The 25,352-nt window shown below is 40.5% G+C and overlaps 1 protein-coding gene across 2 annotated transcripts in view; it reads right to left on the reverse strand.

Moving 5' to 3' along the window:
* The window catches only part of AHCTF1 (AT-hook containing transcription factor 1), a 55,872-nt gene extending 31,927 nt beyond the window's left edge, over positions 1-23,945 (reverse strand). Inside the window, exons 1-8 of one of the 2 annotated variants that reach the window (XM_068939332.1) lie at positions 23,695-23,945; positions 15,433-15,559; positions 13,919-14,172; positions 10,150-10,330; positions 8,347-8,554; positions 6,659-6,775; positions 4,944-5,028; positions 516-666 (exon numbers count right to left, since the gene is read on the reverse strand). In XM_068939332.1, the coding sequence (XP_068795433.1) occupies positions 516-666; positions 4,944-5,028; positions 6,659-6,775; positions 8,347-8,554; positions 10,150-10,330; positions 13,919-14,172; positions 15,433-15,553 (1,117 nt within the window). In that variant the 5' untranslated portion in view covers positions 15,554-15,559; positions 23,695-23,945. Of the gene's footprint in view, positions 1-515; positions 667-4,943; positions 5,029-6,658; positions 6,776-8,346; positions 8,555-10,149; positions 10,331-13,918; positions 14,173-15,432; positions 15,560-23,520; positions 23,659-23,694 lie in introns of those variants that run through there. The other variant, XM_068939331.1, reaches the window with a different exon arrangement.
* Between the last annotated feature and the right edge of the window lie 1,407 nt (positions 23,946-25,352).

Here is a 25,352-nt window from a genome sequence, read left to right on the forward strand (position 1 = left end):
TTTTTTATTTACTTATCTCTTGCTGCTGCCTTTTCCGATAAAATAACTATCATGGTACTTTTAGCAACAATTACATTTTTTTTTCTTCTCTTGCTGCATATAAAAACATTCTACACTCTTAACTAAATCATCCATTGACACTGTTAAAAGGTCAAAATTACTGAAAAGGTCTAACCAGCATAGCACTTTAAAACTTCAAGATACAAAGTAACGGGATACGGTGTATCAAAGATAACTAAGCATCAATGAAACAAATCTTTTGTCACAGAAATACAGTTTCTGGCATTAAGATATTTACTCATTATCAAATTTCCTCTGACAGACTGCACTGTTAATTTCTATATTTAAACAGAACTTAAGCACTCAATTTTTATTTTTAAATAAGCCTAACAAGCTACTTTATACAGATATTTAACTTTTAGGCTGTAGCTAGACAACCGCGTTCATTGCTCGGATTCTAAAAACGTCCCCATGGGAACAACTAAACACGGATACAACACGGACACGGAACAAACCTTCATTAACGCTATCCTCTCTGTCAACGTGGTTGCGAAATTTTTCTACGGTTTGACAACTGAGTAATTTAGTATTGCTGGTCTGTCCTCTCAAAGGAAAGACTCCACCCGTGAGATCTAAACTGTACCTTTCTTCACAGTATTCCAAACCCTGGGAAAAATAAAAGCAAATAGAAAAGATAATTTTGAGATTAAAATAGACATTATTACACCTAAATATGACAGATCGTATGTATCTAATATAACATAGATATATTTTGGATTATGTCTGATGAGATTATTTCTGATCATAAATAAAAATTGTATATGATATGCAAGAGTATCTGAAGTGTAAAACGGTAACTGAAAAGCTTGGCTATAAGGATTTTCCCCGTTCTCACAATTCAGTGTTTTCCTAACATCATTCGTTTCTAAAATATTTGGTAGGAGTCCCTGCAGAATCAAGGTTTTTTTTTTTTTTTACAGACCTCAATATTTATCTATGAAGATATGCGCATGCAGTACAGATGTGTACAAAGTTCTTTGCGCCATGTCTTGACTAGAGAGCAGATGAAAGTTAGAGAAGTCATGGAATTCTAGCAAGTTAAAGCTCTTCGAGAGGTACTGTCTATAGGCACACCACTACAATGAACATACATCCCCCTGTCCATGGTATGAGAACGTCTTACTGATTAGCAGCCGTCTTTCATACCATGAAAGCTCCCACTAGTTCCTCCTCTAATCCTGTCAAAGAAACTAAAGAGTGAAACCTCCCTCAGTTCCTTCACCAAGCACAACAGCAGAAAGGGAAAACAGAGAGGATATGGGATACATATGAACCCATACAGGACCATGAGTTACTACAGAGAGAGTATACTAATCTGAGACATTCAAAAATCCCAGCAGTACCGCACTGAACCTCTGACACGGATTTTTTCTAATTAAACATTAACTGAAATACTGTCTTTCCAAGCGCTGCATTGATTCAAACTGTCTACCATGCAACACAGTCTTTAATGAATGCATGTACTGTGGACAAGTAGCAGCTCCACAAACTCAAAAAATCCATCCTGCCAGATTCTGACCAAGCTTCCTAACTTCTATCAGAGCTCTGAAGTGAACTGGCGACAAAACAATACATTCTCATATGAGACATCTAACTCATGTAACCTGAGAAGAGACACGCGTTCTCTTAACCCTTCTAGCAAAAACTACAAATAATTTTCAAGGTTATCTAAATAAATAAATAAATAAGTCTTTCATTACTGAAAAGAATAATGCTAAAACTTACCCTAAAGTACACAACGTCCTTTCTATTTTGCCAAGCGGCTTTGGAAATTGTAACAAACAAATACAGAATAGATAGAAATATCTAACCATCTCTTTGAAAAACTAGTGTGAAGCCTGAGCAAAGAATCTCGCTTTTATGATGGAGGGAATAATCACTAAAAACAAATTTTAAATGCAAGATGTTTCACTGTGCAAGAGGTCCATCATTCCAAAGGATTGCTTCATCTGATAAAGTATCAAAACTCCACAAAGCTGTTAGAGATTATTTTAACTGCCGCAAATTTCTACTTTTAGATAATATGGAGAACAAAATTTAAAGCACAGTATTTTGAGTGGTAAGCAGACAGAGCTACTAAATGAATCCAACTGAATTTCAGATTATCTAAAATATCCTGATACCAGCAATTCTCATTGTGCTTAGGTACAAATCCTTTTCATACCATTCAGTCCATGTATCAGGTAGTTTAAAGAAACTTGCTAAACAAAATCATCTGGGTATCTCTCATATACATTTTCTGCATCATTCAAGAAGCAAGCATCTATGCAGTCAGTTTAAAGGTTTCTCCCTTTGTCTTCAGATACCAGATCTTGAAATAAACGTAGGAAAAAGGTATTTAAACTAAGAACTCGGTAGCTTTGCAATCAGAGATATTTGAACTAAATAAAGAAAATAATACTTGCACTGTGGAGTAGTACAGGTACCCACATACACAGTAGGTACATAGACAGAGAGCCAGAACCAGGAAGTCAGGGTGAGGAGTTGAGGGAGGGGAACCAAACAATTCCTGCTTAAGAAAACTTCTGAAGCAAAACAGTATATTTCACATTTTCCACTGGGGCAAGTAATTTAAGCTAAGGAAAGTCTTTGTAAGGAAAATGTTAAGTAATGACTTTATTGACCAGTAAAACATGAAGACCGTTTTCAAACGAGCTACACTGGCCCAAGACTCCTATATGATGTACTCTGCCCATCTGCAAGCACTCTGTAGGATTATGGTGAAGATACGCCCCACAACCTTGATTTGAGGCATGACATTTAGTAATTACCAAGGTGGCATAAAAAAGATCTTTGAAAGCATAATCCAAACATACCTTCACATTTAATTACTTGAACACAGACTCAAACTAGCCTTGAAGGTAACGGAGACAGAAGGCTGACACACAGATGTCAAACTTGGACAACAAGTCCACACGTTTCAAAAGCCTCAGGGTGTCTTTGCCATAATAGAAAAATCAACAAAGATGCGCTGTTTTGTAGCCTCAAAGTTGCCTTGTGGAAACTAAGGCACTGCTGTAACGCAGAACTCCTTCAAACTCCTAGCCTATCCAATGAGCATAGGTCAATAGCAGATTTCTCTCCATATACTCAAACTTTCCCTGGCAAACTGGAACGTTTTCTTAAGTTTCTTCTCTTCAAGATGGACAAGAAACCTGATCCAGCCAGCCATGTAGGCAGACCTAAGTACTAAAAGCTTCACAAACACCCTAAAAGCAACACATTGCTGTACAGCTCATTACTTTGTCATCCTTTGGCTGACAAAAGTCTGAAAAGCAGTACACTATACCAGTAATGAAGATGATAGAAAGCAGGAAAATGGGGGCAGACAGAACTGGAATTCAACAACAGTCTCAACTGTATCAATTTTTCTGAGTTAGCATCTTAGGCTTCTCAACAGCCACAATCAAAATCAAGAAATAACCCCGAGGCAGTTTTCAAAAGGACTTTATATTTCAGCACACGTGATTTTGGAATCATGAAGACCTTTGCATAGCTGTAGCTGTGGACATGGTTAATGCTGCAGTACCAAACAACCTGCAATTACAAGGAAATATTTTGAAACCAGAAGCGTCCCTCATCAACTGCAGATCATATGTTTTGTCCTGATCCCTCTTTTGGTGATTTTTTTTCTTTTCTTTTTTTTTTTTTTTGCCGCAGATGTTACAAGGCCTTGGTACGATGCTATGTGTGTAAGGTGCTAATCCGTAAACTAGCTCAAGAACATGTCTGCTCTCCTCATAGGGTCCAGCTACTTAGTTCTCTGTTCAGCTACTTTGTAAGACTAGTCCCTGCTTCACTCTTCCACAGCGCGCATCACTAGGGAGCCTGAACCAGTGTGGGAGCAGACCACCACAAATCCAGAGATTAGAATCTGAGAGCGTGTTACTGGTTGCAAAGTCTGTCGAGGGTCATAAGTCTTACATTAACCACACTACAACTCTCTCAGATCACGAACACAGGAAAATTATTCCATCAGTTTTTGCAATTTTTCAAAGAAAGCATCAACTGGGATTTCTAGTGGCTCCATGTTAAAAAGCTGCTGAAACATTTCAGTCCTCTGAGGGAAAAATTGACACTTGTCGCACCTTGTTCAGGAACGTAAGACGACCAAGACAAAGAACCGCCGAATAGTAAAAGGTCCCACATTCTAATATTAAACTATACGAAAAGAACACAGTAGCCGTGAGAGGAACAGATATAGACAACTTCTTTCCAAAGAAGCAGACAGAACAAGGTACTGTCTTTCCCACTAACAAGCCTGCAGCTAAAAAATAACTTTTAAAAGAGGATAAAACAATGCACAAGTATGAAAAATGAAACTGGAGGAAGATTAAAGCAGCGTTCTCCGATCAACCTGCCAGAGCACTCGGGGCAGCATTAGAGATGCAGAAGTGAATTGCAGTGAAAGTTCTTTCAAAAACAAAAACTGAAATGGTGAGCTGCAGAGCAGTGTTTATATTATGCTGTGTGTATATTATGCTTGATAGATACTGTGTTTTAAAAAGAAACATCATCTTTTCCAAACATCTAAAGCAACATTTACTGATGAGAAAGAAGCTTCACTACATATAAGGAAAAAGAGAAAAGGTCAGAATTCAAACTCAAGAGTTTGCCTTTGTTCAAAACAATCCAAGGGCATAGTCCTCGAATTTATATAGTCTCTTTGAAGATGAGCCTAGCTGCAACACAGGGCACTGTAGTTTAAAATCCTATGACTTGTTTTCAGAAAAGTACAGATAAAGGCTGTGCCCAAGAAGACTCAGCACAAAAATTATTTTCAGTTATCTCTGAATGTTTTCGATAAGTATTATCCCTGTCAATTTTTAATAGATACTCATTTAATGGAAATCATTATGTTTTCACATACATGAACATCTTACCTCATACATCACTTGTCCTGATGCCAAGCGTTTTCTGTCACCAAATGCTAACTGCAACAGATGTAAACTCACAACATCACCTTCACTGAAAGGGCATAAATTATGAAATTTGATTAAAAAATTGTTTTATACACCCCTCTGCAAAATTATTATTTTATTAGACCTAGACTGAAATTTTCCTTAATAACATTCTTGCTGGAAAGAAAAAATACTACTTCCCAAACCATGACAATTGCTCACATTAAGAATCTAAAATATAAAGGAGATAGTGCTGACATTAACAGCTCCAAAGACAAATGCTAGCCATATAATTTGAAAGCTTTAATGTGTTGCACAGACTAAAATTTGTTGAAATAGTTCTTCACAGTGAAGAGCTCTTGATCCAATCTACCTTAAAGTCAAACCTAAGACGACTGTTGCTCTATGAACAGCTGAGCTGATTCAATAGCTCGCTCACACTGAAATAGAGAAATCTTGTTCCTTTTTCCCTGCCATAACAACAATATTCCAGCCTTTCTCTTGTATAAACCAGACCCTTCTACATACTGATTTGATTCATTAGCCTGGCAGGAAACCCATCAACTTCTCTGCCAGATGATCTGAACTGAGTCACAGAGGATCCAAGGACTGCTAAAGTTGGCACAAGGTAATCAGCAATATTGTGAGCCTCCCTCCTTTGGTGGCAGCAGGCTGTTAGCCTGGCACATTTTGTGTTCTAGATCTGCAGCCTGAACTGTCGGCTTAACGGTATTTTGATGCCATCATGCAAATATCAAACAAGTTATGAAGCAATCATCAAGAAATAGAGCAAATAATTTAAGAACGCAAGCACAAAAACATAGCCACTATTGCTTTGCCTTCTTTCAAAAACTCTGAGCAAACTAGGAACTGCAAGAACACCAGGCATCTAGTGAACTCGCTAAAAGCTCTACAACAGCAATTTGAACAAATGCAAGAAACAGCAACTCAAAGTCACGGTTCAAACTAAGAGAAAGTATATGAAACAAACAGAAAGATTTACTGGTGCTCAGATATAACAGCAATTATGCACCTTGTTAAGTCCCAAACTCAAGAAAAAGGGACTGCAATACAACTATGATGATGAGTGTTTCCTCATGGACTGACTTCTTTGAACTTTCAAACTATAAATAAAAGGGAAGAAATTTACTCCAGAAAAATATTTTTGAGGCCATTATTATTGTTGTTGTTGTTACTGGAAGGTCCTTCTTCACGTCTGCTAAGTCCTGTAAAAGTTGCACGGTAAGCATAACATCTGCCATATTAGAGAGAGTCCCCCTGTATGGCTAAATCTTCAGCAAAATTCTATCGGCTCTATCATTGCTACCAGCTCTAAAACGCAAATATATTTTGCAAAACAGTACCTTTAGAAGTATTACTACTCCTCATTTTTAGGAAACTGCCAGTGGTGGCTCTACAATTAAAATGGAGCTCAGTTTTATACTTAAAATTTTTAAGATTGTCCAAGAAGGAAGAAAAAAATACATTCCACAGGCTCAAAAAGAGTAAACATGACATTATAGTCTTCTTTAGATTTCATTAACACACACTTTAATTAGTGAAAAATGTTAGTATATGATCAATTTCCTAATTAACAGAACAGGGCAAAAAGAGCAGATTGAAGACTGTGTATAAAACAAACACACACACAATAGCTGTATTCAATAAATGTTTTTTTACAGTAAGTTTTTACTCACCTTTCTTGCGTAGACTGAACAGCCCACAAGTAACAACAATTGCGAGGATCATTTTCAGGTTCCTGGAAAGTAACAGCATAGACAGGAATCCTTCCTCCTTCAAGCTGAAAGTGGTACCTAGTACAGGTAAAAACAAACAAACAGAGGTGAGCCTGCATACCCTCACTACTTGTATCATGCTAGGTATTCTTAAATGCCCTTCAAAAGCCACAGCATTTCTTCTTAATAAAATGCCTGACTTGAACACATTACTTGAAAGCATTAATTTTAAAATATTTTGATAACTCAAGAAACGGGTGGTTATGAGCTACGCATATTCAGGTTATTCTTATCTAATTCAGAATCATTTACTTAGAATCTCAATCCAGAAACAGGAGAACTGAATGCATTCAACATCACCTCTCCTAAAACATCAGCAAATAACTCATCACCACCAGGGTGGAAGAACCCTTTGACAGAAGAGCAACCACATTCACATCCTCAAAGAGCAGAAGGTCACACTTCCACTTTATACCCCAAAGAAGCGAGACAAGGAAGTGACTGCTTTTTATGGAACAGTTGAGAGATAAGGAATTTATTTTCCAAGAAACACTAAGAAATGGGTTTATGTCCTCCTCTGCCTGAAGTGATTCAAACCAACCTCTTCTAAATGAATATTCCAATTGCCAAGCAAAACATTTCTCCTGCTGTTGTAGCTGAAGTACAGAATTTAAAATGTAGAATTTCTTCTGAACAAATCCAAAACAGCGCCAAACAAAAATAGTTTCCTGTTTCTTCGCTTGGACTGCATAGGAAAGCATTTTTCTTCCAGACTTCTGAACTTGATTTGTAACTTCATTATCTTCTTTCTATTCCTGCCACCTACTTATTCCTCCATCATCTATTTCTGCATTTAATAATTTCTGGTGAGTCACGACAGATTTGCTTAATGAATCCCTATCTGACCTCGGTCATAAATCTCAAGTGAGATTGCTCTTTGGCAGATTTGAAATCATCCCCTGATCTTCCCATTGCCCATAAATTTACATGTCCCTTCTTCTGATCTCCAAATGTTCTAAGCAAACTTTCATTCAGGTTTGATGAGAACAAGCTGACACAATGAACATCCTTGCCTTGGAACTGGTCAATCTCTTATTTCAGTCAAGGCTGAAATGCAGGGAAAAAATACATTCTCAGGCACAAATCAGCTAACATGCCTTGGTAGTTTCATCCTGGATACTTTTAACAATATTGTCAGCAAAATTACATTATTAATACACTCAAGTTTTGCAAATTATGTCCTAATTGCAGTAAGTGGTTCTGAAAAAGATAATTAGATGAAATAATTTTTTAAATTAAGTGTTTCCTGGTTTCACTGAACGCTGATGACAGAAGGAATCGTCTTATTTCCTTATAGATATCAGTGCTGTCACATCCCGTTTAACGTAACCAGAAGCAGTACGTTTTCCAAGATTCCTTAATTCACAGGCACAATAAACACGGAAAACAACCCTAGTTCACTGAGAAGATCCACTTTATACATGTATCACTTGATAGTTATTTCAGAAGAGGATTTCTAAGCATTTCAAGATTATACTCAACAATTTCAGTCCCTGAAAAAAAGCTACCCTTTATTTTAACATAATTCCTTGAGTAAATATTGAAATCCCTGCACCTCCAGGCACGGCCAGATGTAAAGATCTACTTACTCCTTCTTCAAAGTCTTCATATTCCATAGTGAGAGATAACCATCTGAAAAACCCACAACCAGCTGATTGCTTCTACTTATGTAGCATAAGGTTGATATTGCTGTTCCTGAAGGATTTTGTAACTGAAAACAGAGATGTCGTCCCTCTCTGGTCACAGCTTCTCTTCTTTGTGGAACTTCAGCAGGAATTCCAGTGATAACTTCTAGGTCTACACATACAGAATCATGCAATAAAAGAATGGGTTATTCTCTTTAGGATGCACTTTAAACACTTCAACGTGACCGTATGTCCGATCTAATTCCACTCTCCCAGGCAAAATATCCATTCATCCATTTCCCTTTTTTATTTCCACTTCCTATTTATTCAAAGAACACAGGAACTCTCTGACTGGACTGACTGATATTCTGTATCATATTTCAAAACCAGGTAAAAGCGTAACCATGATGGACAGATTCTTTTTGGATTCGGTACCTCAGGAGTTTGGGCTTCATGACAAAGTCATTTGAAGTGACATGAACTCATGGAGCTGCTGTTGTAATAGCAAAGCAGTGGATGCAACCTGAATACACAACTTAGATTTCATTCATCCAAATGCATGATTTTTGTTAAGTTGGGATTTATTTTTAAAGTATTCCTACAATTTCTCACAAGTCATTTAACAGAAGAACAATTCCAAGAAATAGGGCCCCTCTGGTTGACACAGCTTCCCAACAGGCAGCTGCAAGGATTCAGATGGTAGAATTCCTGAACCTCACGGACAAGTATCATAACGGTTTAAAGATCTTGGAGGGAGGGGGGCATTTATTTATTGGACAGGCTGGAGAGCTGGGCGGAGAGGAACCTCCTGAAGTTCAAAGGCAAGTGCAGGGTCCTGCCCCTAGGCAGGAATAACCTCCTGTCCCAGTACAGGCTGGGGGCTGACCTGCTGGAAAGCAGCTCTGCAGAGAAGGACCTGGGAGTGCTGGTGGACAACAAGTTAAGCAGGAGGCAGCAGTGTGCCCTTGCGACCAAGGCAGCCAATGGTATCCTGGGGTGCATGAGGCAGAGTGTTGCCAGGAGGTGGAGGGAGGTGATGCTGCCCCTCTGCTCAGCCCTGGGGAGGCCTCACCTGGAGTACTGTGTCCACTTCTGGGCTCCCCAGTACAAGAGAGACATGGCGCTACTGGAGAGAGTCCAACGGAGGGCTACAAAGATGATGAGGGGACTGGAGCACCTCTCCTATGAAGAAAGGCTGAAAGAGAGAGCTGGGCCTGTTCAGCCTGGAGAAGAGAAGGCTGAGAGGTGATCTCATCAATGTCTACAAGTATCTGAAGGGCGGGGGGTGTTGAGAGGATGAGGCCAGACTCTTTTCCGTAGTGCCAAGTGACAGGACAAGAGGCAACGAGCACAAACTGAACCACAAGAAGTTCCATTCTTTACTATGAGGGTGATAGAGCCCTGGCACAGGTTGCCCAGAGAGGTGGTGCAGTCTCCTTCCCTGGAGATATTCAAAACCTGCCTGGAAGCTATCCTGGGCAATATGCTCTAGAGGACCCTGCTTGAGCAGGGAGGTTGGACTAGATGATCTCCAGAGGTCCCTTCCAACCTCAACCATTCTGTGATTTATGAATTCAGAAACAGTATTAAACCACTCCCATCCTTAATCGGCTTGGATTACATGATGTCAAACCACCATCTGCCATTGGTAGTCCTAAATGTCTGCATGTTATCATCTTCTAGATAAAGAACATGTATCCCATTTTGAAGACTTGAGTCTTCTTACTTTCAAAATAGGAGTTTTAAGTTTAAAGACTGCAAACTCACCTGATGCTTCTACTTCATTCTGAGTGCAAGATAAATCATCCAAACAAAGGTCAACCAGAAGTATGTGTCCAACATCTGTTACCACTGCTGCCACACCAAAGAGCCATCGCAGACTCTGGTGTAGGTGCTGAGTGCTCACGCTGGCTCCTCCATGATTAATTATGGGTTCTATAGCAGTTACCTACAGGAAAACTGCAAGTTAATACCTAAGCTGTTTGACAAGCTAAACAGAAATCATTCAACAGTAAAGCCGCAGTTAGCACTTGTTCAGAAACAAGAAAGTAAATGCAGAATCATAAGATTTGAAAGAAAAGTACTGCCTCCTCCAATTATTTTAAGAAAATCAAATCCCTGTACGAAAATTCATTACCATCTCCAACTTACTTCTTAGTTATTTAAGTGAATTAATTTTAACTTAAATAGAGTGCTCTGTTATTGTAGATTAGCAATTTAGTTTCCTTCTTAAGAAAAACGATTAACACTAAGAGAATTTTAAAATTAACTGTATGTACAGAACTTTATGACATGTAAGAGATTTATGACTAAATGTAGTTCTTCCTCTGCTCACACCGCATCAGTGCCATTGTAGTTTATGCCTTCTCTGCAAAACTTGCATTAAGTTAAATCATGGCTTTAAGTCAGAAAAAGCACTAACGCAGTTGCCTGGCCGACACACCATTTCTATGGAAATGGAATATTTCCAGCAAGTGATGAAGGCAGATACTGGCTTAGTAAACTTGATACTAGCCCTCATTTAGATTAAAATAACTACAAGATTAAGTTAAAAAAAATTGTTAAATGCACACCAGCTCTTTTGTGTACATTAATAAGAAGTTTAAAAAGTCAGTCTAAAACAAAACAACAACAAAAGAAGAACAGCTTGTTAGATAAAAAGCTAACTAACCAAGCAAGAAGCGCATTCTGCTCCTCGATGCTGCCAACAGTTTGCATGCAACTATTTTGAACTATTTTAAACTAAAGTAAAACATTTCAGCACCTGTGACACATCCCAGGACAATGCTGAATGCTACAGCAGAGATACAAGCAAAGACTCCTGCACTAAAGCCATACAAAAAAAGAACGTAGGCTATCATTTGATCTTCTTATGAAATTAGAGCATCGCAACACAATGAAACCAGCAGAAAATTTTACATCAACGTAAAATAAAGAGGTGAGCATCAGAAGGCAGTCTCTTTGCAATTTGTTTTTTCAGACGCGGTAAAAATAACCAAATCCCTAAGCCTCACAGTTCTCTCCTCCTACATCAAGTGTTTGCTATGACTACATAGCCACTACAGAATTTACCTTTCATCTTGATCACAACAGTTCTAATCTTAGACATATCTATACTAATCTAGATAACTTCATTCTGTTTCAGACTTCCTACAAATTAAACTTCTTATCTGCCCTGCTACTCAAAGGATTATCAAAAGCATTCTGATTACCCAAATTCTTGCTGCTCCAAGTCTTGGTGACTTACTAGGAGAACAGAAATACAGCATGTATTTCACTGCAGAATTACCCAGCCTATAAGTGTTGCTTCTAATTTCTTTTTATTTGGACAGATTTTTTTCATTGCTCAGCTGGCTCCAAATGAATCTTTTCAATTTTTGCATACAGTCTTCCAAAAGCGTTTCCTGGTTTTAACACTTCAGTTTTCCATGTAGAAGCTCCTGAAACAGCATATTTTTCCACTATGCTATGCACTGGCTTTTCATATTCTCCTACACTACTGCCAACTCATTCTGGGAATGAACAAAGAAAACTTTTCTCAGCTCACTGAATCTGAATGCTACCCTTCTGCCTCCTCATACAAATCAGAAAAATTTGTGAAAATACTTTTCAATAGTTTTGAAAAGTATGAGCATTATAAACCAGCTTAATATAACTAATGTTTTCAATTTAGATTTGCTTTTATGGAATTTGTTGTAAATAATACTCCAGTAACATATTTAATTTTCCATTTCATTTTGCATGGATATTCCACGGCAGTTAGGGATGCTCCCACAGAAAAAAATGATGACAGAATTTTTTCTACGTTTGCTGGGTTTTTTTGAACTCACTCCTTGATGCTCTGAATGACTTACCGCCTATTCTTACAACTAAAAGGTAATCACGTTTTCATAATAACTGCCCTGTGTTAATACATTAATGGTTTGGCACCTTCAGTCAAAGTTTCAGTTAATCTGTATAGCTTAACTGACTCCAGAAGATATACCCACAGGGAATATAGTCCATAAATTAAAGTGCTCATTAAAATCTTCAAAAAGTAAACGACACAAACTGCAGAAAACGAAGCTAAGAACAGATCCACATTTTACTTTTCAAAGTAATCAGTGTGAAAAATCACAGAAACATTTAGGCAGAATTAAAACCCCAAGTTATACGTTATATAAGATGCAAATATGAGCTACAGAATAATTAAATTCCAAAGGAATGGATAGTGGTCAAGCATAAGTTTTATCTACTTGTTTTTGTTTACCCTTATGCCCATTCACAACTCAAAATTTATACTCCAATTAGCAACACCCATGTCTACACTAATCTAACTAATCTAATAGCAAAAAGATAGGAAGCAAAATGAAAGCAAGAGATCAAATATGCTTGTAATGCAAGAGCATTCAGGGCAGAACAGTAAAAATTCAGATAAGCCTTGGCTTTGTTCCCCAATTTGTAGCATTTATCACACAACGGCCAGTTTTTCCCCCTCGCGTTTTCTCCTGAACTACTTTTCATGCTATTAAAAAAACTCTCTAAAACAACTGATGGTTATAACTATATTCCATTTCAAAATAGAACATAGATAATGAGACTGGGTAATATTACATCATTTGAGTTTATATGTTAGAAAAGGTAGAAAAAAATATGTCAGTGTACCTTGTCTATACAAAAAGAATATTCAGTGAGCACAGATTCAAATAGACTACTGTGGAAGAAAGGACCTGGATGCTGATGTAGAAAAACATTCAAACAGGGAAGCTATAGTTTAAGACAAAACCAATACAAGCCAGCTCAGTAAAAAATATCCAGAGCAGATAATCAACTTGTGAGATTTTTAAAACTTCCCACGTCAAAGATGATTCTTTTTTGGCCTAGCAGGATCTAATCTTAGATGCTAATCATAAACCCAAGAATTACTTTAAGGAAGACGCACTTTGGATTGCAAGCCAATCTTTCAACAATCTGTCAAATAACTCGCTTGCTAAATGTTCTTTTCTCTGTCCTAAACCATCATAAAAATGCATTCTGCTCCAGAGTCATCTGTTTACTAGTTTGATTCGTGGGAATGTGTATTTTAAGTCATTTACAACACAACTGCGGAAATTTGAAACATTTTAAAGACTGTTTTTGACAGAAACTAATCATCTAGGAAAAGCATACTACAGACACGTCAAAGTAATTTTTTTTCTTTTTCACTTTAAACAGAAAAGGCTATTTTTCAATGCCTTTTTTTTTTTTTTTTTATGAAATTAGAGCATTAGGCAACTACATACTCTTCGGTAAAATCAGAAAACTCGTTTTATTATCTGTATGACTCACAAAATAACGGCACCATTAAACCCAAGACTTTACATCAAGACTCCCTTGACTGGATACTGTGAAGTGACAGTAAGTTAATGCAGTACAGAAAAAAAACAAAAACAAACAAACACTCTCCTATTAAAAAAAAAACTTCCTACAAAACAACGTTCCAAAAATTCTCTTGAAATAGGGTTAAGTAGCACATAACAAGACAAAAACTTCATTTCTCAGTTTAAAAAGTACGCACCCTTCCAGGAAGGACAACTGCTTTAACCACTCTTGATATTCCAAGGTCATACAGACAGAGAACACTTCCCTCTGCTTCTTCCAATCCAACTAGTAATCCAGTTCTCTTCTGCCAGGAAAACTCCTTCACCACAAGAACAGTGGGAGGTTGTTCATTTACTCCACTGAAACGATATGCAGAGAGTCGCTCTCCTGTCACGGAGTTCACTATCTCAAGTTGGGGACCACATGCCAACCACGCTAGGCCGTTTCTCCCTAGAAGAAAAAAGAAAGCTGGTTGAAGCAAATTTCAAGTAGGAAAGACGCTGTCCCTTTGCTGCAATAAAAGCACTCACAACCTAACAGAGGAAGACTGACTTACCTAATTCTGTTCAATTATTTAAAATCACCCATTGAAATCCTCAAGCAATATGCCTTACAATTAGCAACCTCATTACTTTGCGTTTGTACTTGTCTTCCCTGCACTGAAGAAGGATTTTGATTGCTTGGGATAAAGACTGCAACATGGTGTGAAGATTATGGCTCAGTGTATTTGGCTTGTTGTTATTAAAAAAAAAAGGGAAAAAAAAAAGGAAAAGAAAAGAAAAAAGAAAAAGAGAAACATGCAAGGGAATGCAAGTCTTAAAGCATATTTCAAAGATAAATAACAATTCATTTCTAGTTTACTAATTTTACTGGGCATATGTCTACTTTGGGTAGGGAACTGGAATTGAAAAAGAAATGAGCTTAAAATGGGCGCTGCATTAGCAAATTGAAACTTTTACATGTACCGATTCCATAAAGAATTTAATATATTTTATTTCATAGATCTAGTTTAAGCTGAAAGAAAATATGAACTGCATTACTGCATTTATAACCAGATAGATTCTACCTGGTCTTAACAGAAGGCCAGAGATCCAGATATGCATCCAGCTCTTTTCAGATCACCTAGAAAGTCAAGTATCTAATCTGCTTAGCCACTTCAGAAACTCTCACTGGATACTGCCCTGCATCCTATTAAACACTGCAGAAATATGGCTGCAGTGCTTAGCAGTCTTATCCTCTCCCTTCTGTTCTTATTCAGATTGGAAAAGAAAAAAAAAAAAAAAAAAGGTTGTTTGCCTCTAATATTGTACAAGAACTTAAGTATTTCTGCATGTGACAGATGGCCACAAACCTTGAGCTGGTGCAAATAAATACGATCCAAGACAACACTATTACCTTCTAAAAAAAGTGTTTTAGTTCATTAAAAGTTGAGGAGGCCTCACTGATTCAGCAGGTTTTTAAGTAAATGGTTTTAATAGCACAAGACTGGTTTAGTTTTTAATGTAGATTGCTGTAGTTTCAAAACGTAACTATATTAATTTTTTAACATCAGCATTTTTAATAGTTAAAACATCCTTTTTATTCTTTCCAAATCTGGTGCATCTCAAGAGCACCAACCTGATACAGCTGCTAATACTACCCTATGCTTTAGGTGACCTCCAGGCAAGAATGTCTCTGTCCAAGACCAAATTTTAAAAGGAAAAGGCTCACCTCCAGAAAACTTCCCACGAAGTACAGAATCTAGGATTATCTCATCTTCCCCAAGTGCCTGAATAGTCACCTCTGGAAACTGCAGGAGACTGCTCGTTACCTGAGCCGTTAGGTCTCGCATTCTTCACTGTAAATAAAGGAACAGTGGAAAAAATAAATTCATGCTAGCCATAAATATTTTTGAGATTTTATAGGAGCTTAATCAGTATTCAGTGAATAATCTCCTATACATCGCCTGTGGCTTTTTTTTTTTTTATTCTTTGTAATCAACAGCATTTAAATGTTTCTCCATACACCTTCTCCCAAATACGTATCCATCAACACATAATTCTGACAACAGAAAATAGCCGCTGCTTTCAGAGGCTCAATCTTTCGGCTAGTGGCAGGATAGATAATTGAATTTCTATCTTCTCTATGCCTGAAGAAAGAACATTCCTCTTTTGCTGATGGAGAAAGAAAGAAAAAACAAGAGGAGGAAGCAAAGAAATAAAGGAAGGAGCCTTATTATTACAATAATTTTCTAGTATTTTCTAAAACGTGTTTCAAAATATTTGAATCCCGTAACCCCTCTCAGTCCTATACCCTGTATTCGATACTGAGCTTCCTGTATAATCTGAGATGTTAGCAACTAAAATATGTTTCTTTATTAACATCGTCTTTCAGGTATGGGTTCTCATTCTTGCAGCAACTGTGGTAAACTTGGGCAAGAGCACTCAGGTCAGTTGTTAACCTCAAAGCAGAGCAAAGGGAGAATGCTTTTCTGATGCCTATGAGATCATCAACCTGAAGTGATGCACAGGTATTGACAGATAAATAGCAGAAAAAAACCCCAACATACTGAACTGAAGTCTACTCATATACTGGCTAACAAAATAGGATCGTGAACAATTTTCTTTAAAAGGCTTATCAGTGTGTTTTTATTTCTCCTTTCCCTTGTTTCTATACTTTATTTTTGTCAATTATCTTCTAGCAAATTTCATGCATTACTAATCATTTGTGCACTTTTTGCATATACAGTTGAGCATTAAGAGATACTAACTGTGTAAGTATATTCATTTCAATTTTTCCAGAAAATACACTGCTACTTTTTATACTAGGAGCAATACAGATTTTTACAGCTTATAAATTAGAAAGTATTTTTCCACACACTTGTGATGTACATGTAACAACGCAACATTATGAAACATTATTGTTTCTTTCTGTACTTAAATCCTCCTCCTTACCCCATTCTCTTCCTTCTACTTGCCTGTCCTTATCACATCTCTGCAATACTGCATAGAAATTTCAAGTGCTTTAAGAAGATCTTCACATCTCTGTAGGTGCTCCACAAAGAGTTCACATTTCAGTGTGCCAAGCCAGAGTTTTTGTGGGAAAACTTAAAAGCCTGATTTACAAGATTGGAGATAAACAGGTGACTAAGAGATAGTCCATACATACGGAAATATACACTACTCCACATTAAAGTTCTGCAAGTTTTGTGATTTATTATAAAAGCCTCTGGAAGGCAGGACAGATTTAATTATCTTGTTCAAACGGCATGGTTTCCTTCACCAAGTCTCAAAAGGAAGACACAAGTAGAAGCAGTTCACTATTTCTAGGTGTTACACATGCTCACTGATCCTGCCAAAGAGAACCCTTTTACTATGTTACAAACCTGTACAGAAAGCCATTTAAGCGTACATGCAAACCATATAGCACTGAATGCAACAAACATGTTTTCCTTCATATAAAGTTTTATGACCGTTTCTCCCAGCATGCACTAACAATCTATTTTCCTTACAGTTTACCAGGTTACAGCTAGTTTTCAAGACTAGGCTATGGGAATAAAATAGTCATTAAAAGGAAAACACCCATTTCTGAGTAAGTGTAATTTATATAAATTGTCCTTCTGTGGAGACAGATTATGCTAAAAGCTGAGCACTAGAATTCACTATACTTCAAGTCACAAGCACTCTATTTGAGAATAGGCCAAGTTCCAGGATCCTCCACCAGCATCAAAACAACTAACGTGTGAAATACAGGAAGTGTAATTCAGGTTCTCACACTAAGAACAAGTCAACGCTTGGAAAAAAAATGCTCCTGATGGCAAGGCCAATACTGCAGGACACTGCTGCAGCCAGTCAGTCTGACCACTCTAGGTCTATTGTTTCCTCTGCCAGCATGCACAATCACTGCAGATAAAGTTCAAAACGGGACAACAAATTATTTGCAATAGGTTGGTTGGGTTTGCTTTTCAGTAATTGTCATCATTTTGAAATGGCAATGGGATGAACATTTGGACATATGACGACTCTAGAGAGTAAAAAGCTCCACATTTCAACCAGCAGTCTGGCTTAGTTTAATTGTAATGATTTAGTAAATACATTTTATGAATAAGCCGTTACACCCAACACTAACAAATATTTGGTTGGTGAACAGCACATTTTAAATGCCTTCAGCATCCAGCTGCTTTGATCAGTGCCTTTAGCACCACTGTGATGCTTAATGAGAAAAGAGGAACAACCTCCTACATTAGCAGGAGGAAAAATTCCAGAAGAAGAACAACAAGACAGCCAGGTAATACATCTGAAAGAGCAGAAGAAGGAGGCAACCGAGCAGAAAATTCACATTCAAGACAAGAGCAGGATAAAACAATAGGGATATACTGCGTAAAGAACAAAGAAGGGGACCACTCAGCAGAGCAACGAACAGATGGGAGCAGGAGATAAAATAAATACCAAGAGTAGACTATGCATTAACAACAATAAAAATCAAACAAAAACCCCCAAAACCCCGCCAAAAAAACCCAGAATATACACACACAAAAAAACACCCTGACCTAGAAAACCCACCCAAAATATTTCTCACTTAACACAATTTAATGTGTTCTTTTGCCTGTCTTATTTTCTTCTGCCACCAACTGTTACTGTGTTTACAGGACAGGTAACATAAGGGGATAAATGGAACAGTAAAGGATCTGAAACACACAATCTCTGCTCAAAGTCCCAATGTCTTCTATCAGCGATGTTATCTGCAGATCTTAACTGATTTCCAAGATTCTGACTAGACCAAAAAACAAAACAAAACAAAAAAAACAAAGCAAAACAAATCACTTATACATTGTTTATGTTGTATCTGGCAACCACCTTACAGTCTAATTTACAATTTTCTGGAACGGACTGATCTAAGAGAAGTCACTTTTTTTCCTGCTAATTCCACCAGGAGTTAGCAATGACAAAAGCTGAAAAAGAACACAGAAGGGAGATGATGCAGTAGCAAGCGGTGAACCAGACCAGAGTCAATTCAATTGCGCTCTTACGCGCACAGTCCCTTCCAGAACATTTTTTACTATTACTTCAAATGAACAACAAAATAGCCAATTTTTAAATTTCCTGCTCGTCTATGCTCTTTTAAGGGAAACATTGATTTTGACAACATCTATCAAAGCAGCAAAGCACAGAAAATACCACAAAACTCAGAAAAGAACACATGATCATAGCGAACAGACAATAAAGCTTTTTCTGTAAAGCACTGAGGCATCTAAAATCAAGTGTGCATGATGAGAAAAGTACTTCATGATTACTAACATGGTATCTCACAGTAGTAGCAAGATGGTTTTAAGAGCCAGCAACAATTTTCCAGTGAGGTAGGTGACAGCATTCAAGGATGCTTCTCGAGTGCATGCTCTCAGTGAGATTTCAAATACAGTTCCACAGTCATCCTTCCTTTGCTACTGCCTGCCTGGATAGGCCAAGAGTACACTTGCAGGGAAAAGCCTGATCTTTGTGCAGCCAAATAGGAAATTAAATTTTAAAATTTAATTGGGAGATTGAGAGAAATTTGAGACAGAAAAAAAGAAATACCCACAAACACGACCCCAAACAACCCACGAAACCGGAAACCATGAGTTCTTCTCTGGCAGAGAGCTCGCACCTTGACACAGCCTAGTCCTGTCTACAGTACGGATCACACGTGTCACTGGTTCTAGCATTCAGGCCACTGTGCTAGTCAGAACGATGAAGTAGGCAACGCTCCAGTACTGGGACCATTCTTGTAACTCTAAATTTAACCATGCTGCAGCTACTTCAACTGAAACACAGGCACACGAAAGCACAAAAAAATGCCAGAGCAGCAGCCATGTCCAGGTTTCCTCTAGTAAGCCAACGTGCATTTTGCATGTTTTTTCTAGACATCTGGCTTGACAATGTGGAACAAGGACATATAAACTCCATAATAAATTATAAGCAATATTTACTGATATTAGGATGTTTTACTTGCATCACGCTACTAAGTTAAACCAAGGACCACTCGGAAAGCAAAACAATGGAAAAACATTTTCCCAGAAGAATCCTATGATTCTATCCGGAGATGGGTTAAAGGCACGAAATCTCTCATTTAAGAGGATCTATCCAACACTAACTGCATTTCTGCTCTCTTTGAAAGCAAGTATCACAATCACATTCATATCTGTCTGTTAAAAATCAGAGACGTGTGAAACGCCACAAGGCTTACGCCATGTTCTGGAGTAAACCAGAACTGAACCTTTCAGCTGTATCCCTATAGCAGCGATCTGTGCACAAGTTGTCAAAACTACCATTCTTCCTTCATCCTAGGTATTTACGATTACCAACATCACAAACTACTACTAAGGACACAAATCACAGACTAATGATGGGGTTTTGGATCAACAGACTCCCGAAAAAGCATTCTAAAAATTATAAGTTCTGGCAAAATCGCATATAGACAAGTTCTGGGATGTCATTTTTGACTGACAGAAGTACATGAAAATCAGCTTCAAACAGCTTTTTTGGCTTACTGAAGAAAAAGGGTCAGTTACATGCAGCTGAAGCTATGATTTCATAAAGCATGGCGAGTTCACTGCCACCTAAAGAGAGAGGCCTTGCTATCACCTCCCACTTCCCCATTTGCTCTCTTGTCCAAGCACTATATCCCTGCAGCTTACCTTGCATTGACCTGAACACTTTGCAGACCACTTTATGAGCCACATTGACTCCCTAAACAGATAGGGAATCAACTTAGACAAGTGGATAGTTTCTGCCAGGTTAGAGAGGTAAACTGGTTCACAGAGAGGTCTGGCAAGCATAAAGATTGGTAAAAGAAAGGAGGCACAACAGTGCAGGTGGAACAGAGGGAATTAAACCTTCTCCATTTTGTGGCAGCAAGCTGTTATGCTGGCTCATATGTTTGAAACGAAACACAGTTTGCAAAGAGAGCTAGAAACACTTTCTTTTTAGAAAATACACTACCTAAGACATGAACATTTTTTAACTCCCTCTTCCATGTAGAGGCTCACTATCGCAATGAGTACGCCACTGACAAAGGCTGCAGTTGTCAGTGGCTTCATTCTTCCATTCTTCCATTCAGTCAGATGTGGAAGCTACAGTAATTTCAGGGAAGAGTTAATTGGTGATCTGAGAACGGATATGGACACGAAAAATATGCTTATTCAGGTCACATTTTCCAAGGAAATAGGACAGAGTGGGGAAAAAACAAAAGAAATGAAAGAAAAACAGTAAATTCTTTTGAGAAAAACAGCACCTACTTTGTTAGATAACAGGTATCAATGAAAATTATGGAATTCTTTGAATTACTGGTAACAACTGGTTCCATGACATTTTCTTCAGAAAAATAGGAAACAACTCACAAACATAGGAGGAGCAGTAGAATGATAAGACACTTCCTGCACTTTAGTAGTCAGGTTCAGTGAATTAGAATTTTGCCATGTTTTACTCCAGTAGAAAGACTAAAACAAGCAGGTGATTTAGTGAGTAGCACTTGATTATTTTTTCCCCACTTGAGGGGGGAGAGGGGGGAGAGGGGGGAGAGGGGGGAGAGGGGGGAGAGGGGGGAGAGGGGGGAGAGGGGGGAGAGGGGGGAGAGGGGGGAGAGGGGGGAGAGGGGGGAGAGGGGGGAGAGGGGGGAGAGGGGGGAGAGGGGGGAGAGGGGGGAGAGGGGGGAGAGGGGGGAGAGGGGGGAGAGGGGGGAGAGGGGGGAGAGAGAAAATCTGATGTTTTAGGCAAAATCCCAGGTATTTAATCCAAATAACAAATTTTAGTCCCCCCCAAAGTCATTATCATAACAGAAATGAGCTCTATCAGAATGCAAGAATCAGACTTATTTCACTGAAATGCAGCCTACAGATTGCCTTGCAGAATTTATTCAGATGTTTCGCAAGCTCTCCAGGAAGCACAAACCTACAGCAGAAGGTAAGAAAGAAAAAAGAATTTCAGGTCTCTATCCCATCAACCACCAAGCCATCAACAGCTAAGAACCTGTATCTGATGCAGACCATAAGACTTGATTTCCCTTTAAATACAAGAACAAACAAAAACAAACAGAATTTGACACTAGATCCAAGTCTACCCAACTAGTTCCCACAATTATTTTCTAATATGACTATGCATTTATTCAAGAGCTGAAACCCCCGTCTAATATGGCTAAGCTAGCAGAAGCTCCTTAAGTCTGTGCTAAAATACTCTTTTTTGTATGACTTGGTATGCTTAGGGTAGACAAATGCAGCTGTTAGCTTTCTCGCCACCAAATCCAGCCTCGCTGATATCACTAGGTAGTAGTTAACAGGGCATCGCCAGCGTAACATCATGGTACAGCATCCTACCACATGGCCTTCCCAGCACAGGATTCTGAAACATACTTCTACAAGAAGCAATCTGACAAGGTAAACTACAAAAACATTTCCAACATATACAATAGGCCAAGGCTTTTAGTTCCTCTCTCCTACTAATGCAGTTTAAGCATTCTGTCCACCACACAAGTGACACATCACCACAGGTCTGTCACTATTACTTCTCTAGAACCCTATCTGACAGGTTACTAGGTAGAAGACCTGAAACTAACAGAAGCCTGATGAAGTTCATTTCACTGTGTTAGAAAAGCAATCCCAAGGAAAACAAATGCAGCAAAATGAGCTGATGTAATAAGTGAATGAGGAGCTGTCCTCAGCAGAACAGGATACAGTACTGCATGCCCATACGCTTATGAGAGCTACCAGTCAAGACTGATATAATGATCTAGACTGATGAGTCTAAGGAAAAAATCACTTGAAATACCCTATTTCACCAGACACCCTAAACGGGATTCAGTGTTCCTGACACAACTACGTCCTCTGATTTTGCATAATTTTACCAAACGTTATCAGGCAGTAATTAGCAGACCTGAAAGATTGACACTACATTTCTTTCTATTGGTAAAAGCTCCAGACCTGGAGTCACGGTTTACTACGGAAGAATTCAAGCACTTTTGTTTAAGTCAGCAACTCTATGGCATGATGCATGCTTCATACAAAAATTAAGAGTCGTAGAAACCCTCAGCAACACATAACAAAAAGTTGGGCTGGCAAAGCAAGAGGGAAAGGCAGGTCCCTCACACCCTCAGCAGGGCTCAGGAGACGCACGAAACACACTCGGCATCTGTAAAACTGTGCTCGGCCCATTAAACCCAGTTCTCTTCCTGCGACTCCCGCTCTATGCAGAAAGCTAAACATCCCGCCTTCTGCTGGAAAACCAGACCAAAAGGGGGAAGGGGGGGGAAAAAAAATCCAAAAAATCGCCCGAAGGGCGGAGAGGCGCGGGGATGTGCGGGTGACCGGGCAGGAGGCCGGCCGGCAGGGAGGGAAAGCTCGCGGCGACGGTCGCCACATCTCCCACGCCCCCCCCCCAGCCCCTGACTGCCGTCTCCCGCCGGCGGAGCCTCGCACACCGCCGCCGCCTCCCATGTGCTCTGCCCAGGCCGCGCCGCCGCCCGCCCCGGCCCAACCCGGCCCGACCCGACCCCCCGCCCCGGCCCTCGCCGCGGCCAGGCCACGTGCGGCGGCCGCGGCCCAGGGGGTCACTTACGTAAGGGGCCGGGCGGCCGCGGCCGAGCCCGCCGACAGCCCCCGCCGGGCCCGCGCTGCGCCAGCGGCGCCGCTACTGGCCTAGCCGCCTCGGGAGCGCCCGGTACCTGCTGTTGGCCGCAGGGCGGGGGAGTGGGGGGGGGGGCGAGCGTCGCCACCGGCCACCGCCGCCTTCTGCCTGCGCCGCTCCCGCCCACCTCCCCCACCACCTCCCCCATTTTTCCCCCGGTACGTGCCGGTGAAAGCGGCGGCATCTCCCGCAGCGGTTAGAGCGGCCTCCGCCTGCCCGGGCCTCTGCCCGGCGGTACCGCGCCGCCCTACGCCGCGCCGCTCTCGGTGCCTGCGCAGCCGCGCCGCGCCCCGCTCCGCGCCGCGCCGCTCCCTCCCCTCCCCCCGCGCGCGGCACCTACCTCGCTCGCTCACCCGCCGCGCGGGGGGCGGGGCGGAACGGTGTTGGGGGGGGGGGCGGAGATCTCGCGAGAGCGGCCGCGGCCACCGCGGGAATTTTCAAATTCGCGGGGCTTGGCCGCGGGCGGTGGCCGCCTGCCGGGGAGGGGCTGCGGCCGCGGCCGCGGCCGCGGCCTCCACCGAACTACGCTTCCCAGCATGCCCTGCCGCCGCCGCTTCCGCTCCGCCGCACCGGCTTCCTGCCGCCGCCGCCGGCGGGCCTGCCGCGGGGCACGCTGGGAAATGTAGTCGCTGAAGGACTCCAGCGGCCGGCGTCACGAGCAGGGCGAAGGCGCCATTTTCTCTGCTGCCCTCGCCGAGCGGGTGGCCGCGGGGGGAGGGGGGGAGGTCGCCGTCGCTTGGTAGCACCGGTCACCGGACAGCTGCGCGGCAGGGGCTGCTCCAGCCTCGGCGCGGCAGACGTCTGGCTCCTCGGTAGCAGTTTGCAGGCCGACTTCGGCCAGCGCAGCTCTGTCTGCGACAGCTGCGGCCATGCCCGTGCTAGGGACAACGCGACGCCGGGTGCAGCTGTGTTTCAGTGCAACTGCTAAGCCTGGTCCCGGGGTGTTAGGGGCCTGTAAAGGTGGTGGTTCTGTGTTAAAATCCAAGCTTGGGCTTGGACGGGTTTATGCCAGGAGTATTTTGCCTGTGAAATACGTTACGTGCCAATAAAATATCTTCAGCTGTAGAAGTAGCCTGGAAAAGGCGGAAGGCAAACAGAAATTAAGCGTCAGACCTAGACAAGCACGCGCACCTCAGAAAAGTACTGCTAGAGAGCTTTTTGATCTAAACCCCCGTAAACAAAGATGGTGTTTCCATTTGATTCCTGCTGTGACCGAGGGAAGAGGACTTTGTACGTTTTGTAAATAAACAGGTTTCCAGAACTGCCTGATTGCGATGAAGTTTCTAGTTCATTGCGCAGGTCTGTTGCCCAGTTAATTGTTTCTACTTGACTGCAAAAGCCTGAACAGCAAGGAAGCAGAAGCATAACTAGCATTTAATGAAATAATACTGGCAAATTAAAAATACGTTTAAGGAGTGGATTAGCTCTAAATTTTAAATACAATTTTTAGGCTGAAAACATATCTATATGCCAGCATAAATAAGCATCTCTTTACAAATGAAAGCCATGACGTATTCACCATTGAAATGAGGAAAGCAAGAGGCACTTAGCTATACAAAACTCTTCTTTGCAGCCATTTTGAGAATAATTCCTTGGGTCGATTTGCCAAATAAGTTAGGACTTTCCCATTTCCTTTGCAACATCACCAGCATCTTGGCAAGATACTTACCCTTTTAATTTTTGCCACCTGGAGGTAGAATGTCACCAACATTAGGAGAAGGAAGTGTCTTTGCACCTTGCATTTCCATTACTATTCTTCCGATTCTAGTTTGTGCTTTTTGATGTTCCAGATGTTGTGTCATTCAGGATGAGAAGCTGATAGCAGTGAGGTATCTCTTGGGCAGTACTGCTTATGTTCGAAGAAGGAGCAGAGTCCCACTTTCTTGTACTGAACAAGAATTAGGAAGAGAGTTCCAACCCCTTTTCCAACCAGCAGTTGCACCCAGGACCCCCATTTTTCTCTGGGTAGCCAGGCACAAGGCTATTTGTTCTCTTTTT

This window comes from Struthio camelus, chromosome 3 (genome assembly GCF_040807025.1).
Source record: "Struthio camelus isolate bStrCam1 chromosome 3, bStrCam1.hap1, whole genome shotgun sequence".
NCBI lineage: Eukaryota > Metazoa > Chordata > Aves > Struthioniformes > Struthionidae > Struthio > Struthio camelus.